The following is an 18,516-nucleotide window of genomic DNA, read 5'->3' on the forward strand; positions in this document are numbered from 1 at the left end:
TATGGGGCAGTGTGCTGTGTCTGCAGTGGAGGTCGCTGCTCTCACTGTTTTCATCGCAGCAGCACTTTTAGAGGAAGAAAGCGCACAGACGGCTCACACACGCCGAGACCAACCCAAACCTCCAAATACCACTTGAAATTATATTTTAGGTAAAGAATACACACACGACATGATACATTTCACAATACTGCGTTACAAAATCGTTGGATACTAATGACTGGCACTGTTTTTAACGCTTCACAGGTCTATCTGGGTGTAGCTGTTAGCATTAGCATTTCTAGGTTTTGGTTCAGCGCGAGGTCAGCTAACGCTAACTAGTCCTTTAATGCTGAACATTAACATATTGATCGTCTGAAATGCGACACGGAAACGCAAGTGCCGCTGGCCTGCGCGTTAAAATGATTGTTTGGAGTGATTTTATTAGGTGTGGTGTAGCACAGAGCTGCGAAAGCTTTGACGGCTGTGTGATTAGCTGATTAGTCAGTCATGGCGCTGGCTGATTGTAGTGCTGCAGTCAGTGTTTATGCTCCTTTAGCTCAGTGTCACGTTACTCTGTGCCTGTATATATTTCAGTTTACATTACTTTCGTGTTTGCTTGTCATTTCTACGTTGACATTATCCTGAATTTGTCCAGAACGCTCAGCACCGAGGTTAGGCAAACTTGTGGAGGAAAAGGGAAATGTGTCTTTATAGACAATAGTAGGACTAACATTACACAGTCAGCTGAGCGCTGCTGGATTGCTGTCAGTGTGATTTCATTTTGTTGCCTTGAATAGTCTACATTTGGTTTGTCTCGGCTGTGTGTATTAATGTGTCACTTTAAGCTTTAATCATTTTTCTTTCTGCTTTCCAGAGCGAAAATGACGACTGCACCATATAACTATTCCTATATTTTCAAATATATCATTATTGGTAAGTGAGTCTGTTTTCCACTACGTGTGAACTGTTTTAGAAAACATAATGTGTAATATATACGTTTTATAATATTTACAGAGTTCGATTTTTGGGTATTGTGTCTTTGTGACAAATCGAATGTCTCTGTGTTGTATTTTGTCATGTTGAATATATCATATGAATATTTGGTGTCTTTTTATAGGTGACATGGGGGTTGGAAAGTCATGTTTACTGCACCAGTTCACAGAAAAGAAATGTAAGTGCTAAGAATGGCATGAATTACTCTAAAACAAGGGAACAGTGCTTTTTGAGATACAGGCTAATACCACATCCTAGTTTTATCACAATACTGGAATTAATTATTTTGATACGATACCTTAAAAATCCGTTCCAATACCATTTTTGGTGCCTACAGGGAAAAGTTAACACAACAATAAGGGTGTACAATTTAAACGGTATCTAAATTAAATTACTTTTGTTCATAATCATAAAATAAGTACATTCTTTTTAACTTATTTTATTATGAACTGTTGCCTGAGATTATAGAGGGGGAAATATTTATTTACAGTTGGGACCACAGTCAATAAAACAAAACGTAGGTAACACACTATGCTGCAATGGACTGAAATCCTGCAATGCACCCAAGTCCCCTGCTCAAGAAGCCACTTGTACAGGCACGTTTAAACTTTGCCAAAAAACATCTAACCGATTCAGAGAAGGCTTGGGAGAAAGTGCTACGGTCAGATGAGACCAAAATCGAGCTCTTTGGCATTAACTCGACTTGCTGTGTTTAAAGGGAGAGAAATGTCAAGCACAGAGATGGAAACATTATGCTTCGGGGCTATTTTTTTTGCTGAAGGTACAGGACGACTTCATCGCATTGAGGGGCATATGGACGGGTCACGTACTATAAAATGTTGGACAAGAACTTCTGCCTGCCTGCAGGGAAATGTTTACAGAGAAGCTGACAACAGAAAATTTTCAAATAATTACAAATTGCAAATCTTGTGAAAAGCTGTCATGATCTGTCCACATAAAATTATGGAATATGAAAAAGCATAACTGGTGTATGTTGCGTTTTCAAATTCATGTTAAACTCCCAGCTCATGCAGCGTTTACTGTGAATCAAGTTGCTCTGACATGACCAGATCATTAGCTATTGAGGAAGAATATTGACAATTTTTCAAGTATATAAGATTCTGTGTATCAAAACTCTGTATTGTTTTACAACACTACGAATATATGTTTTTTTTTCAATCAATTATTGCTAAAAGACCTTTTGTCATTTTAAATGAAAAGTCTTTTTATTTGGTCTAACATGCTTTACTTTGTCTCTTTGTAGTTATGGCTGACTGTCCTCATACAATTGGGGTTGAGTTTGGCACACGGATAATTGAAGTGAGTGGGCAGAAGGTGAAGCTTCAGATTTGGGACACTGCAGGGCAGGAGAGATTCCGCGCCGTCACGCGCAGCTACTACAGAGGAGCCGCCGGGGCCCTCATGGTGTATGACATCACCAGGTAGACCAGTGTCCTGTTCAGAGCACACTGAGGTTAAATGTGTGCTATTACCTTTTGATTTGTGCCACTTATTATATTACTTTTTAAAATTTGCAAGGAACATATGCAGTTCATGTTATTTGCAGGCGAAGCACGTACAACCACCTCAGCAGCTGGTTGACTGATGCTAGGAATCTCACCAACCCAAATACTGTAAGTTCACTGGCTTCAACAACAGTCCAAACTTTGTAAATTATGCTTTTTAACATTTCCATTCTAGTAAATGGTGTTGGAGCTTCATACATATGTTAACTGCAGATGTGGTTCGCACAAAGATCAAACTTGAGCCTGCGTAAGGCAATCTGAATCTTTCCTCAGGTGATCATTCTGATTGGTAACAAAGCAGATCTAGAAGCCCAGCGTGATGTCACGTATGAAGAGGCCAAGCAGTTTGCTGAAGAAAATGGTAAGTTGGTTGGTTGGTTAAAAAGAAGTTAGAATATTCAAGGTCTTTTATTTGGATGGTTAATATTTTATATTAAGTGTTTTTTTTTTTTAAAGTAGTAGTTCACCCGAAAAAAGAGTGTGCTAAAATGTAATCTACTCAGGCCATCCAAGATGTAGATGAGTTTTTTCTTCTTTGGAACAGATCTGTAGAAATATATATTTTAGGGATGTACATTTTTGATAATTTCCATGGAAATGAACGCTCAATTAATCGATTAATCGTTAACCTTAATGCTGCAAAATGAGTCTTATTTCAGCATGCAGTCACTGACATGACAGAAAATGGTCAAAAAACGCCGCCCCAAAAGCACGATTGTAATGTTTTTAACTGACATTATAGCATTTAAAATAAAATGAACCCAAACGTAATTGTGTCTGTGCTGCGCAGTCAGAGAACCGCTTCCATCGAAGCAAACTGTTGCTCACATCAAACATTTTATGTGATTATCATGATCAGTAGCCTACTGAATCTGATCCTGCTGGATCTTGTTCCAGAAAATGTCAGATATTTCATTTTTGCTTTCTGGTAGGCCTTTTTGTTTTTAAAAATCTGTGTACAGAGCGAGCACAGGTTTGGCTGGATGTATTAGGAGGTTATTAATCGCGTCTCATTCAGCATAAATCAAAATGTTTCCATATTTGCAATGCATCTGAATGTTAAACTATTATTTATAATGTAAACTAGGCTTGTTCTTTACATGCTTTTACATATATAGACGGAAAATATCATCCTCTTCAGATGCAAAAATGTCCTTAACATCAGAGTGGACCGGCTTACTACAGTCTATATAAACTGACCAGTTTAACCTTTTATATGTTTGTTAGACTGTATTTTATTTTGATAATGAACAGACTGCGATGTCAGTTTGAATCGCTAGAATATGTGCGTGCGAGGCGCCAGCTTAGGCATAATAAATAAAACTTTTTGGAACAAGACATAATCCGCAAAAGTGTTTACTTTCTTTTGTGCAAACGAAGAGAATGCGCATTGTCATCCTTTTCTTTCCATGAACTTATGGAGTCCACGGCACAGTTCTGCTATGAATGTGTTAAAGTCAGATATTTTCGCACATATATATATATATATATATATGTATATGAATTTTATTTTAGGCCTATTACTTATAAAGCTTATACATTTTCTTTAATGCATCCCATGTTGTCCCAGGGCTTGAAAACCTGTGCTCTAGCCTAGTTAGGTCCATGCACAAACTTGTGTATAATGCTTGTTGTGGCATCACTGTTTAGTGACATCATTGAATGCTCCGGGAAAACGTAAGATATTTTCAGTGTCGGTCACAAGGCCTTTTAGTTTCTGTTTTGAATCCAGCAATTATTAATTTACAAATTATAAGCTCTGATTATGACAAGTGTGGTATAAAAGCTTTGTTTATTAGAGGAATAGCTGGAAAATTGTTACATTGTGACCATGCTTTGGGATGCCATTCGAGCTCATAGCCTACATTTAGGCGGTTTGCCTGTTCTGGTTTGCCAATTGATCACTAATTTCCACAAGTTCAGTAATATTTAGGCATTGTTTCTTTTCCTAAATCCTTACTGTCTAACCCTCTAATTTAGCATCTTTGAATCACTGTTTTCATATCTCTTACTGTAATAAACATGCAGGAAGGCAAATGAAAGATTTCATGAATTAAGAATTTGTTTGATTTATTAATTTGTTCCCTCATTTCAGTTAAATCATGGGTTAAGGAATAAAATTAATAAAACATGGACAGTTGCCACAAATTAATAAATTGTAGGAACGAATTAACAAGTTGTAGGATAACCTTTCTGTCCTTTGTCCTGTAGCCCTTCAAAGCGCATGATATGAAATAATTATCTGGAGAAACAACTTGGTTATTAATTTCTATTGCTTTCCATGTGAAATAACTTTGTTGTTTCTATTTTAATTTACTTTTAAAGTTTAAATCCCATTAAAAGCGTATTTTGTTATTTTGTATATATCGTCACCGTCACTTACAGCCGCTTGCACGTGTTTTACACAGGAGCCACACGCAACCCAAAATTAAATCCGTTAACTGACCATCAATAGCTTTAATTGATTGCAGCTCTTATCAACAATTAATTGATCACTGATTAATCGTTGACATCCATACTAGCTTTACATCACTTGCTTACCAGTGAATGGGTGCCGTCAGAATGAGAGTCCAAACAGCTGATAAAGACATCACAATAGTCCTCAAGTAATCACCACTATGTCCTGTGATGCAGTAAGCTACGTGTTCAGAAGAAACAAATCCATCATTAAGGTATTATAACTTTAAAATGTCACCCCTGGCCATAATCATCCCCTGTTGTCCTCATCAAAATTCAATTCAGATTTTTAACAGTTTTTGCTTGTAAACATTGATTGATCAATGCCTAGATCTCCTCTGATTTAGACACGAGACGCCTTTTACTGGAAAAAGCAATATAATAGAGGACTTTTTTTTAGCACAACAGAGTACGGAGTCATGTGGATTACTTGGGGATTATTGTGATGTTTTATCAGATGTTTGGACCCTCATTCCGATGGCACCCATTCAGTTCAGGGGATTCATTGGTGAGCTAGTGCTATAATGCTAAATTTCCTAAAATCTGTTTCAATGACCAAACAAACTCCTCTATATCTTGAGTAATTTTGAGGTTAACTGTTACTTTTAACTGAACCACTTTTAGATCAAAATGGTAGAGCGGTTCACTGTTGAATTGACTAAGGCTAATAAGTTCTAGGACAGGCCACGCTCACTTTCACATCTTTAATCTTTTTAAACAGGTTTGTTATTCCTGGAGGCAAGCGCAAAAACGTAAGTGGCCATCAGACCACGCTTTTTGTCTGTAAAATGTACTCTGTATTTCAATCTTCTTTAGCATCTTTACATATGTCCCTCCAACAGAGGCGAGAATGTGGAGGATGCATTTCTTGAAGCTGCGAAGAAGATCTACCAGAACATTCAGGACGGCAGCCTGGACCTGAATGCGGCCGAGTCAGGGGTCCAGCATAAGCCCACCGCTCCGCAGGGTGGGCGGCTCAACAGCGACACACAGCCCCAGAAGGAGGGCTGCAGCTGTTAATGACCATGAAGACTTCACTCTCTCTCTCTTTCTCTATTCCTTCCTGTCCCACATCCCACCTCTGCATCTAAAGCCTCTCCCCTTCCGGTGTGATTGCTCATGGAGTCTGGGGCCAGATGGCCCTGCGTGATTATGGAGGTGTAACATCATTCATTCCCTCCTTACGTCTCTCTTCTTCCCCTCCTCCCCTTCTCCTGTGTCTTCCCTCACTTGCTTTGCTTGTTTCTCATACGCACACATCCCAGTGCTCCCAGCAAGCACTCGAGGGAAGACGGCCCCTCCGCCGAACACTAATCCTGAAGAGAGAAGATGATTGTCGATAAACTGAAGAAATGCTGGGTTTATCCTTTACAGACGTGATGTGCATAACTATAAACTAAACATCTCATGTACAGGAGCTGTCTGAGTACTAGAGTAATGTAAATGAAATGGAAATATTGGCAAACATTAAGTGTGTTGACATGATGTCGAGTGATCGGGAGGAGATGCGTCGACATTGTATTTAACATTTTGTTAAAAAAAAAAATCTAAACCTGAAATATTGTATTCTGTTTTAAATTAGAGGTTTTGCAGTTTCACATCCAGTCACCAAATATTTATCCCTGTTTGTACCAATTTAGGAAATAATATACATGTACTATACAAGATTAGTATTGTTTTGAGAAGAATCTCAATGGAAGAAAAAAAAACAGTCGATTCAGACAGTTAATTTAACTTCATAACTGTTATAGTAATATATATTGAAGAGGACGAGACTCATTTAAGGTCCTAAAGAATGTTTTCCGCACTTTGCAGTTTCGATTTGGTTTTCAGAGGGCCCGGAGCTTGTTTTGTGTTACTGAGGTCTACAGTCCGTCATGCTACGAGGTTTCAGATCCCCTTCGATCTGTTCTTGAGCATCTGTAAATATTTCAACCTCACAGCAGCTTAAGAAACACAGATCGACAGGAGCATCATGTACCAAACGTTCAGGCCCCGCAAACCCTCATCATATCAAGATACTCCGATTGTTTTTACAAAAATTTCATTTGCCTTATGATATCCTCGTATAGCTTTTATCGAAAGAATTCCAGCGATTCACTTGTAATAGAGATTTTGCCTTTTCAAAAGCATTCCATTAAATTCCTTTCCAAACACGGATCATGTTTTTGAGCTGAGCTGAGTTTCTTAAAGGTTTCTTAAGCATGATGCATGAGACAACTGCTTTTTACAGACATCATGGTTTCCCCCAATTCTAACGCAGTAAATAATATCTTGAAGCTGTAACACATAGGCCACCGCAGCATGAGAAACACCACCGAGGGGAAACTCGGCCCAGATCTGATTTGTACAAGCAGCAGTTGTTTCTTTTTCCATTGATGCACACTTGCAACAAACAGCTAAAAAGGCAAAAACGAGCACTCCAAATATGATTTTCTATTAAATTTGTGTATTATTGTAGATTTTAGATGTGGTGTTTTGTAAACTGAAAATCCATTTTTAATTTGCTCCTACTGTCTTGCTTTTTCTTAATGACATCTGCAAAAATTAATCTTCTGCTCAAATTTTGTCTTCTGTAAGTGACTTTTGTTTGTAATTATGTTAATAAAAACAATACTGTAGACTGTTTTTGTCCACATACACTGTATATAAGCAATAATGCTGAGACATCTTGAGAGGAGAAACTGGACGGCAAAATGAAAGAGAGACTACTAATTGTATTGCACACTTAAGTTGTATTTGATTCGAGAGAAACTGTACATAAAGGAAAGTGCTGTAATAAATACTCTGCTTATCTTGGCTTTGAATACAAGGTCATTTTTGACAACAGTCATGTAAAAATGAGTTAATTCATTCCAGAGACTGCATCAATGACATCACATGATGAAACATGAAACCTTCCTGCCTGCATCTGTTTCGCCTGTAAACACTCCCAAAACATTCAAAGACATTGTCTATTTTAACATGAGCAAAAGTTGAGAAGGCAAATACCAGTTTGTGTTAAAAATAATTTAATAAAGCAACAAGAACAAATCGGAGGTAGAGAATAAACTTTCACCATCTTATTGTTTACCTCGAGTTTCAGTTTACTTATTTGCATATGGAAAGTGCTGACATCAGCCTGTTTTTTTGACAAACTCATCCAGACTGCTGTAACCGAAGCAGGAATGGTCTCGTGATTTTTTTTCTCAGTGGTTTCTGTGTGCTTGTTTCTGATAGAAGTGGGTTTAATCGAGCTGCTCCTCTGATAAGATCTGTGCTCCTCTATAACCACTTGTTTTCATAATTTGACAAAAATAATAGAAGTTAGTTCCTTCTTTATATATGCTGCTTGGTTATAGTTCTGCATATGCAAATATTTGCTCATGTCAGTACAAAAGGGTCAGTGGATCATTGTTTCTGATCAAGTGCATTGGCATGTTTTGGCAGGGCTTCCAGGTCATCCAAATAATAGGAGTCTTTGGAAGAGGTGCTGAGGAGCTGGTCCAGTTTGTCGACATGTCTGCGCAGACCCTGAATGCTGCCTTCAGTCTGCAGTCTGTGCTGACTCAGAGCTTCCTGTTGGGAGAACATCCGTCCGCGTAGCTGAACCTGGACACCATGGAGAGACGTTCAGATTGCATATCTTCCAAGACAAAATCTAAATCAGTGTCTCAAAGTCTTTTACCTTATCTAATGATCAAGATTTGACTTTACCTTCAAGTGGTCCTCCTGCTGCCTCAGTCTCTCCCTCAGCGCTTCACCTCGCCACTGTTCATCCTGTTTGTAGCAAATGATCAACATTAACTCCTGAGGCATTCATGATACATGGTTTGAAAATGTGCCAGGTTTGAAAATACACGATATAAATAAGATTAGAGAGCTGAAGAAAATGAGGCACGAGTCAAATGGGCTACTTTTTGGTGCATTTTTATTATTTTTAGAGCTCTCTCTGTGTGTAGCACGGATTGAATAATCAGAATTTTCAGTGATGTGAGGCTGAGTAAATATTACTTTAGTGGTTTGTTAATTTTTTTTTAGTCCAACCAAGGCTACTGCAGTTCTTAAATGTGACCCTGGACCACATAACCAGTCAATTCCTCGAAATTAAAGCAATAAGCTTTCCATTGATGTATGGTTTATTAGGAATGGACAATATTTGGCCGAAATACCACTATTTGAAAATCTGGAATCTGAGGGTGCAAAAAAAATCGAAATATTGAGAAAATTGCCTTTAAAGTTGGCAATGCATTTTACTAATCAAAAATGTATTTTTGATATATTTACGGTAGGAAATTTATAAAATATCTTAAATGGAACATGATCTTTACTCAAAATCCTAATGATTTTATGCATAAAAGAAAAATCGATAATTATGACCCATACAATGTTTTTTTTTTTTTTTTTTTGGCCATTGCTACAAATATACTTAAGACTGGTTTTGTGCTCCAGGGCCACACGTTTTAAAACTTACTATAATCTATGGCCAGGCCGTGTTTATTTAAATTGAAAATTATTTAATTTATTAGTAATTATTTAATTTCAATTATAATAATTAATGTTAAACATGATAAGAATTAGGATAAGGGCTCAAAACATATTTTTACTCAACTGTTACCTGCTAATATATTTTAATGCCTTAACAAATAAAAATGTGTATTCGTACCGGACCGTTACGGTACAGGGCTTTTCGGTACGGTGCATGTGTGTGCCGAATGACCGAATCCAATATTTTGTGTGCGGAACATAGGTACATTTTCGTGTTTCCAAACGAACATATTAAGTGGCAGAAGTCTCCGCGTTCAGCGCAAATCCCGCCCTGCAGCTGATTATAAGGCCGGAGACACACTGGCTGCGTGTCAGTTGCGTAACGGCTGCTTCACGTTGTCTGTGTCTTTACACACCAGAATCTTGCCTGACGCGGCGCTGGCATGCTGCTGCTACTGTAGGTGACACATAGGGAGACCGCCGACAGAACAGAATCTTCACGACAACAATATCTATACTTCATGTTGAGCATAAATATAAAGCCTACTGATAACGGACACCGTCAACAGTATTGACGGCAAAATAGACTATGTTTGACAGGTGCAATATGCCAGTGTGTCGCAATATGCGAGTGTGAACATCACTACAACTAGGGGAAAAAAACGATTGTAATTCAAACGCAGCTCCCGTTGGCATTTAAACAGACCTTTGCTCTTAATTCCGTTCGGGCCAATGCAATAACGAAATCTGAGCAGGTTTAAAAACTGTTGATGCCGCAACTTTACACTTTGGAAAAGTTATATATATATTTTTAATATGAGCAGTCCTACAAGCTGGGATTGGTAATGCTGCACTGTAATCATAGTTATTTATTTATATTTTTCATTATATTTTATTATACGATATTGGTTTGAGACTGAGAATATTTTATTTAGTGGAGAACTTTGCAGCAATATTTTATTTCTTATTCTTTTTTTATTTTAGATATATTTTATTAAAAAGTATTCAAATGTAACAAATTGTAAACAAATTGTTAAAAAAAGTTTATAGTAATAAACAACCTGCAGTTTAATGTTTGCATTTCTTTCCCTTACTGTACCTAAAATGAACCGAATCGTGACTTTAAAACCGAGGTACGTACCGAACCGTGATTTTTGCGTACCGTTACACCCCTAATATTCATTATAAAAAAAAATGCCCATTGCATTTTAAGATTTAATTAATTTACCTGACTTTTCCAGGTCTAGAAATCACACTTATCAAATTAGGCTACCTCTTACAGCTTATCAAGGTTTTTCAAAACAGTGGAATTGTTTGATTTAATTTATTTTAAATAATTTTCATAATTGTCATCTTGAGGCCCCCTAGTGAGAACCACTGCTTTAGAGTAATCCCACTTATTTAAGAAAAGCCTCACCTCAGTGTTGTATGCTGGGTTCCCCACAGATAGTGTAACACCGGGACGGTTCTCCTTCAGGCTGTCTGTGTCTGAGGAGGCACTAGAGGGCGACTCCAGCTCCCACAGTCCATTGTCAAGCGCTGCTTTCCGCTGGGACCTCAGAGAGTGCACGCTGTCCTCGATCTCATGTAGACGAGTGCTGCCCTCTTCATGGCTCTGCAGCTGAGAGAGTCACATGACAGTCATTCTTCTTCCTTCTATTCACTGATAACCACATGTGCTTCAGAAATGGTTCCAGCCCAAACAAGCAGAACAAATATGTTTATCTGGAACAAAACTAGTACAGCAAACAGATGTGGTGTGTTACAGTGCTATTTATTTCAGAGCAGCTCTTGGGAAATGGTTCTGAGCTGTTCCTGGCTTGTTCATGGTTTTCTTGAGCAGCTTTTTCTATAGTCACCAGGTCCCTTTGGAGTTGAACATGCTCTTGAAACAAGCTCAAGTTAGTCTGACAGTTATAAAACATAGCAAAACACACAGCCAGAGGCCACCAAAGATTTCGTATTAATGAAGGAAGTTAAAATAACAAAGTCAGCACAGTATACCCAACCATCAAGGTATCATTCAATTAGATACAATCTAATTCTATTGGATCACGGCTTAATTTCTCCTAGTTTTTCAAATATTTAACAATATTTTGTTTAAATTCGCCAAACAATCCAATACAGAAAATCTCAAAATTGTTGAGATTAGTGTTGCTATAAAGTAAAATTATACAACTAAAATACCTCAAATAAAATAAAGTATAAATAGTAGATGAAACAAATTCAACTTGAAAATATTAGAAATGTTGCGCTGGCAACTAACTGAAATAACACAAGTTTATGTTTAAGTACTAAAATGAAAATGAAAATGAAAATAATTAGTTTTTATTCAAATGAATTTAAATGGGAATAAAAATACAAATAAAGCGAAATAGAAATGAAACATAAAATGGAAATATATTTTAAAATGAAATATAATTATTAAATGTTTTACATTTAAAAATTACTAAAATATTAACACTAAAGTACTAAAATTACATTAAAGTGATATTTACATTTAAATACAATTGAATAAATTAAAACTAAATAGAAATATACAAAATAATTATACAAATACAAATAAAAAACACATACCAAATTTAACTTGAGTTGAAAAGAAAACCTAAAATATATGAAAACTTTTTTTTATAAATACTATAATGGAATACTGTATAAGTAATACTAAAGTAACACTGAACTAAACTAAACAGCATGAAAATATATTAAAATATGTTTTTGTGCATATAATGAAAGAACATGGGGTCTCAAACAACTTGAATTTCCTTTTATTGTATGAACCCCTCCAAAAAAGGTTTACAAAGAACAAAGTCAGTTAGGTTTGGAAGCACATTTAAATGCTCTTAATGATATAGAGCCTATGCAGCAGCTCCATGGTCCGTTAAACTGCCAGTGTACTACAATCACCTTTTCCACTCCCTGCAGTTTTTGCCCGTTTGTGCCGCTGTGGTTCCTCTGGGCCTCCTGACGTCCCTCAGCGCTGGTCCTGTCAGACAGCAGAGCCTCCTGCAGGCGATGGGTCTCCTCAACAGCATGCAGGAGTCTGGAGTCCTCCTGCTCTAGACACATACTCATGCTTCAGTACGACAAAGGCAAGCCGATCTGCATTTATTAGGCTAAGTGTAAGGGAACACAGGGTAATGTTGCTCATTCGACTCACCTAGTTTCTCCACCTGCTCTTGTAGTGCAGTGCACTGTTTGCGCTCCCTCTGCAGGTCCGTTTCTGCGGCTGTGACCTGCTCCATCCGGTCCAGTCCGAGGCCCAGAGCGCCTCGATCAGTGCTCTGCTGCTGCTGCACTCTCAACAGCTACACAAGGAACACACATACGATGACTTCATTACTCTAGGACCCCCAGAAAATGACTTGAACTCGGGTCCCCCACATGTCTCAGATATAATGATTTTAAAAGAGTTTTAAAGGTTATGGGTCAACCAAAAATGAAATTCTGTCATCATTTACTCAGTTATGTCATTTTAAATCCATAAAGGGGCAGTCACATTAACCAGTGTTTGACAATTTTTCGTCGGCTAATGTGACTGTAAGACTTTTCTCCATCTAAGGAACTCAGAGTAATATTTTGAATGAAACCTTGAAGATTTTTGTCCTTCCTTTCAAAGTCCATTATGCTTTAACTTTAACTCTTTAAAAAAGAGGTGAGAAAGAAAACTGCTTTGAAAAACGTGTGCCACAGTTTTCCAGTTCTTCAGAAATGGATTAAATGCATTTCTTACAAAGGGTAAGACAGTTGAACTGCAGAAAAAAAACATTTTTTTGCTGTACACTCTCAAAAGACCAACTACTGCCTTGATCTATATCATCCAAGACCATCATTGTACATTTAGAACAGTATGTTGGTTTTTTCTTCATGTGCTTGGTAAATATTTGCAGATAATATACTAATAATTATAAAAACTAATGCGAGATAAAATCCACCGTGTTACTGGGGAACAGCAAACATTTGTTAATAAATGTCTATTTTATATTATATATTTATCTATGTCACACTTTTGTTAAGGGACCAAATCTATTAACTATTAACTACTAATTTTGTCTTCTAGTTTGCTGCATATTAATATTTTGTAAGGTAGTTGTCAAGTTTATTTACTAAGTGAGATAAAGGGATGTATTTATAAGTACTAATAAACGGCTAATAATTTGCATTCTGATAAGCAACTAGTTAATGGTGAGAATTGGTTCGTAAATTAAAGTGTTACCTGTATTTATTAGCTTTTTTATTACTTAAAAGCTAATTTAATTTGATACTGTTTTCTCCTGTTAACCCTTAGTGTTATATTTAAATAGACATATATATATATATATATATATATATATATATATATATATATTTACTGTTATGTATATTTATTTTTCTTGTCATTACTTGTTATATCTATAATTCTTTAGCAATAATGTATGTTAACACAATCATTCCAATGAAGTACTTTAAGAAGGAAAATTGAGATTTTATAAGAAAATCATAATGGACTTTTAATGAAGGGTGAGTAATTGGCTACTTATGGGTGAACTATCCCTTTAAGATCATATATCCTCCAGTTTCAAAGGTAAAGGATATGAAAAACAGGACAGTGTCACTTCACCTTTTCATATTCTTGAAGCTGTGTCTGTTTTGTGTCTACTTCTGCCTTGAGCTGCTGCAGCTGTTGACCCAGTCTGTCCAGCTTCTGTTGTCTCCTCTTGATCTTCTCCTCTTTCTCCTGCACTTCAGACTTTTGCTGCTTCTGTTGCTTCACTAGCTCTTCCCCCTGCCTTCTCGCAGCCTTCACCTCCTTAACACAAACAAGAGAAACACTTGTCATGCCATGGAACAGTACAGGTAAACTGTTTTGCTGTAAACTCACCTCTCTGATCTCATCTAACTGAGTTTGAGATTCCACCAGCTGTTTCTTCGATCTTCTCAACTCCTCTGTGGGTAAAAGCAAGTGTTCCAGTGTGCTGATTGAAGTAGACACATAAGAGCTGATGTTAAAGCGGATACACTCACGCTGCTGCTGCAGGGCTGCTGTGTCCCGGCTGATCTCCTGATGCTTACGGTGTGTGTGCTTCTGGTCCTGTTGTAGTTCGTCCAGCTCAGTCTGTAGTCTAAGCAGCTCTGTTTCTGCAGTCCTCACTCTCGTCTCTGTTGCTTCCAAACACCTGAAACCACAGCAAAATAATACATTTAAGCTACACCATAAACATGTTTTGAACCAAATTTGGACACACATTGCACCAGAAAGGCCGTCTCTTTTGCCCCAATAAATTAAACAACTTAATAATTAAGACCCCTGAATTCATAGTGTATTATGGGTATTCTCTAGCCATTAAGTGTACATTGGTCATACACTCAGTGGCTACTTTGGTCCTGGACACCACTACAAAATGGTTGTCCCCTCAAAAGTGTATTTCAACTTGTCTAGTCTAGATTACCATCTGGATTTTAATGCATATTTACGAAAAACTTCAAAGCTTCAATTTGGTTTTCTTGATGCTTTATTGCCACATTTTTGCACACCCAGGATGTTTCTCTACCCTAGGCTGAGACATGATAATAATAATAATAATAATAATAATAATAATAATAATAATAATAATAATAATAATAATAATAATAATAATATGCATCTAGACAAGGATTAATTATTTTTTTTGGTCAATTACACTGTTATTAATTTTGTTTAAGTTGAATGAAAACATACCTATTATTGATTCTGGCCAAGAACTGATCACTTAGACAAGAAAGTAAATTACTGATCAACATTTAAATCAACCAACCACAGTGACATTTTATTAATATTTCATATAGGAGCAGATAAATCTGAATCAGAACCAACATTCAAGTATTTACGGAGCAGTCTTTTCCGTATGATTTAAACATCTCTAAAGAAAAGTGAGACAATGTTTGAAATGTTCTCTACATTACCTGTGAGCATGTGTCCGTCTGGCCTCCAGGTTTGTGCACTGTTCCTGCAGGCCGCTCCTCTCTTGGACTGCTGTGTCTGTTTGCTGTTTCAGGTCGAGGCTCTTCTGCTGGAGGCTGTGCAGCTCGGCTCTCTCTTTCTCCAGCAGGTTCATCTGTCTCTCAGCCTCCCCACGCTGCTCCTGGAGCTCCTGCTGCACCCGCTGCAGTTCTCCACGCACCTGAGCAGCAGGCACTCCAGCGTTACCTTCAGATCTTACTCCAGTCGCAGCACAGACAGTACAGGTGAAGCTAAACGTTTCGAACCGACCTGCAGCAGAGTTTCCTGGCTCCTCTCGAGCTGGTCCAGTTTCTGGTTCTGCTGAAGCTTCACACCCTCTAATTCCCCTGTCTCCGACTGGACCATTTCCAACACATGCTTCAACTCTAAACACACACAAATTCCACACACCTGAACATAAACTTGGAGAACCACCGTCTTTCCAAAACTGATACATGCAGATTTTTTGCAGATCTTAACTTACAAAAGTAAAGTTAAAAAAGTAATCCGTTTAACACTTTTCCCCTGCCTTAGTTTTTCAGTTTTACTTGCTCTGACAACATTTTCACTGGACCCATCACAAAAGATGATTTGTTTTATATTTACAATATATTTTAGATAAGCTAGAAATATTTTTATATTTTAAAAGATGAAAATTGCAGAATGTACAGTTAAAATGCAACTATAAATTCATAAACTTTTAGTAGCCCTCAGTGAAAAGTGACTCAAGTGACCTCAACTGACCAGAAACCCTCTCATGAGGGCCGCTGCTCATTTTTGAGCCCTGTAATGGAACCTCAACAGTAAAGAGGTTTCCAGAAAGCCCTACTTCCTTCTTACCTTTCGTCTTCCACTCACACCATTGGTTAAGCTAAATGTCGAACCAGCCACTCTGTTGTAACAGACCTGCTTTATGTTTTTTGATGGCTGAATGGAGGTTCTGCAGGGTTTCCTCCTCCTTCTGCTGCTCTTTCTTATACCGTGCCAGTCTGTTTTTCTTCTCAGACAGTTGAGAGTCCAGCTCTCCCTTCTGCAAGGCCAGAGACTGCACATCCACACGGAGCTCCTACACATATCCAGACTGTTCATCAAAAGTACTTCCGAGACATTTAAACAATGCACTAATATTTTGTGCCTGTGAAAAACCTGAACGCGCTGGTGTAAGAGTTGGGCATCCTCCTCTCCCTGTCTGAGCACATCAAACAGGCCCTGCCTGTGTTTCTCTACACTAATTCTCAACACTTCCTCTTCCTTTTTCCACTGCTCCAGCTTCCTGTCCAGCATAGACAGCTCCTCCTGCTGCAACACCACCTGTACCCCACACAAGAAACCCACAAAGTCTGTATAGCTCCACACTATCTAAAAAGTTTGGAGTTGATTAAAAAAAAACATCAACATTATGCTCACAATGGCTGCATTTATTTGGTCACATAAAAAGCAATATGTGAAATACTGTAAATATATATATATATACAATTTAATATAATTTAATTAGTGCTGTCAAACAATTAATCACAATTAATCGCATTCAAAATAAAAGGTTTTGTTTACATAATATATGTATGTGTACTGTATATATTTATTATGTATATATAAATACACACTTGCATGTATATATTTCAGAAAAGTATGTTATTCTTATATATTAAATATATTTATAAATTATATGAATATAAATATAGACATAAAAATACATGGAAATATTTTCAAAATGTATGCTGTAAGTGTTTGTGTGTGTGTGTGTGTGTGTGTATATAATAAATATACACAGAACACACACATATATTATGCAAACAAAAACTTTTATAATGGATGCAATTATTGGTGTTTAATAGTTGACAGCACTAAATTGAATATAAATAAATGTTTTCTATTTCAGTATATATTAAGATATAATTTATTAATGTGATGTTGAAACCAGTTTTCAGCATCATTACTCCAGTCTTCAGTGTCACATGATCCTTCAGAAATCATTCTAGCATGGTGATTTGAGGCCCAAGAAACATTTTTTAACACTTTTGTAACACTTTTGTCCTGTTGCTACATATTTTTGTGGACATTAAGATTTTTTAAAGCTTTTTTTTCACCAAAGTAATTTGTTGCATTGTAAATATATTTATAATAAATTCAATCAGTTTTTGCCGATTATTAGAGTATCAATTTCTTAACAGTTACCTGAGCGCTGACTTGGTCCAGCTCTGTTTTGCGTTGTGCTAGACTGTCTTCTGTCTCTCTGCAGCTCTGCAACAGTTTCACCTCCAGGCTCTGGGTCTCTCTGAGCTCTTTCTCAGCTGTTTCCAGTCTATATAGAAGAGACAGAGAGTTCAGTGGAGAGAGATTTCCTGCATTTAGTGATTTACAGAAATGATAGTTGCCACACCTGTCAGTCGCTCTCTCCAACCTTCTGCTGACTTCTTGAAACTTTGCATCTTGACATGCGAGAACCTCCTCTACTTCATGTAGAGTGTGTTCTTGGTCCTGTTTTCTTTTCTGCAGCTCCTTAACCTCCTCTTGAAGATTCCTGCAGCAGCACATTTACAAGTGTCCATTTACACTATTAGCAATTCTCTAGCTCAAACAAAACTTGATGCACACTCAAACTTATACTGCAGCGCCCGGGGAGCAGTTGGGGTTCGATGATACCATCGACCTAAGTCATGGTATTGAAGGTGGAGAGAGAACTGTACGTGCACTCCCCCCACCTACAATTCCTGCCGGCCCGAGACTCGAACTCACAACCTTTCGATTTCAAGTCAGACTCTCTAACCATTAGGCCACGACTTCCGTAATTTTTATTTTTATTCTGAACAGCAGACGTACAACTGTCTGGTAAACCTTATAACGTCATTATGTCCGTAATTCTGTTTGGTGCCAATAAAGGCATAAACGTAAATAACACACAGATTTAAGGATTCAGATCGAGAAATGTGTTGCAGTTGTGTGTACCTGAGCTGTTTCTTGGTTTGCACCAGCTGTGTGGCATCGTCTTGAGCTCTCTGTTCCATCTCCACCAGCTCTCGTTCGGTCTCTTTCACTCGCCTCCTAGCCTCATTGTAGCGCTGTACGCTCTCTTTAGTCTGCAAACACACATGCATTACATCATTAGCATCTTCTTATAGAACATTGATGTATACA

At 37.5% G+C, this 18,516-nt stretch overlaps 2 protein-coding genes across 3 annotated transcripts in view; one reads left to right on the plus strand and one right to left on the minus strand.

Moving 5' to 3' along the window:
* LOC127957422 (ras-related protein Rab-14-like) lies at window positions 1–7,754 on the plus strand. 2 transcript variants are annotated; one of them, XM_052555959.1, is made up of 8 exons: window positions 1–149; window positions 854–912; window positions 1,097–1,150; window positions 2,237–2,414; window positions 2,540–2,606; window positions 2,772–2,859; window positions 5,677–5,707; window positions 5,798–7,754. In XM_052555959.1, exons 2-8 carry the CDS (start codon window positions 861–863, stop codon window positions 5,973–5,975), a joined length of 648 nt encoding a protein of 215 aa, XP_052411919.1. In that variant the 5' UTR covers window positions 1–149; window positions 854–860; the 3' UTR covers window positions 5,976–7,754. The 2 variants fall into 2 exon arrangements, with proteins under 2 accessions (XP_052411919.1, XP_052411920.1); XM_052555960.1 differs by lacking the exon at window positions 1–149 and adding an exon at window positions 554–650 and having other exon boundaries at window positions 5,798–7,578.
* The window catches only part of LOC127957412 (centriolin), a 27,105-nt gene continuing 16,259 nt past the window's right edge, over window positions 7,671–18,516 (minus strand). The window contains exons 23-36 of the mRNA XM_052555940.1: window positions 18,328–18,458; window positions 17,762–17,902; window positions 17,557–17,683; window positions 16,528–16,692; window positions 16,288–16,447; window positions 15,652–15,767; window positions 15,345–15,562; window positions 14,284–14,578; window positions 14,023–14,211; window positions 12,583–12,730; window positions 12,330–12,481; window positions 10,840–11,043; window positions 8,652–8,714; window positions 7,671–8,546 (exon numbers count right to left, since the gene is read on the minus strand). Coding sequence (XP_052411900.1) covers window positions 8,346–8,546; window positions 8,652–8,714; window positions 10,840–11,043; window positions 12,330–12,481; window positions 12,583–12,730; window positions 14,023–14,211; window positions 14,284–14,578; window positions 15,345–15,562; window positions 15,652–15,767; window positions 16,288–16,447; window positions 16,528–16,692; window positions 17,557–17,683; window positions 17,762–17,902; window positions 18,328–18,458 — 2,310 coding nt within the window. The 3' untranslated portion in view covers window positions 7,671–8,345. The remainder of the gene's footprint in view (window positions 8,547–8,651; window positions 8,715–10,839; window positions 11,044–12,329; window positions 12,482–12,582; window positions 12,731–14,022; window positions 14,212–14,283; window positions 14,579–15,344; window positions 15,563–15,651; window positions 15,768–16,287; window positions 16,448–16,527; window positions 16,693–17,556; window positions 17,684–17,761; window positions 17,903–18,327; window positions 18,459–18,516) is intronic.

This window comes from Carassius gibelio, chromosome B5 (genome assembly GCF_023724105.1).
Source record: "Carassius gibelio isolate Cgi1373 ecotype wild population from Czech Republic chromosome B5, carGib1.2-hapl.c, whole genome shotgun sequence".
In the NCBI taxonomy this organism is placed as follows: Eukaryota; Metazoa; Chordata; class Actinopteri; order Cypriniformes; family Cyprinidae; genus Carassius; species Carassius gibelio.

Bases quoted from the DNA above. Each gene is read 5' to 3' on its own strand.
- LOC127957422 (XM_052555959.1), top strand. From the start codon at position 861: ATGACGACTGCACCATATAACTATTCCTATATTTTCAAATATATCATT. The intron at 2,607-2,771 runs GTAAGTTCACTG...ATCTTTCCTCAG, and splicing joins ATCTCACCAACCCAAATACT to GTGATCATTCTGATTGGTAA. The intron at 5,708-5,797 runs GTAAGTGGCCAT...TCCCTCCAACAG, and splicing joins CTGGAGGCAAGCGCAAAAAC to AGGCGAGAATGTGGAGGATG.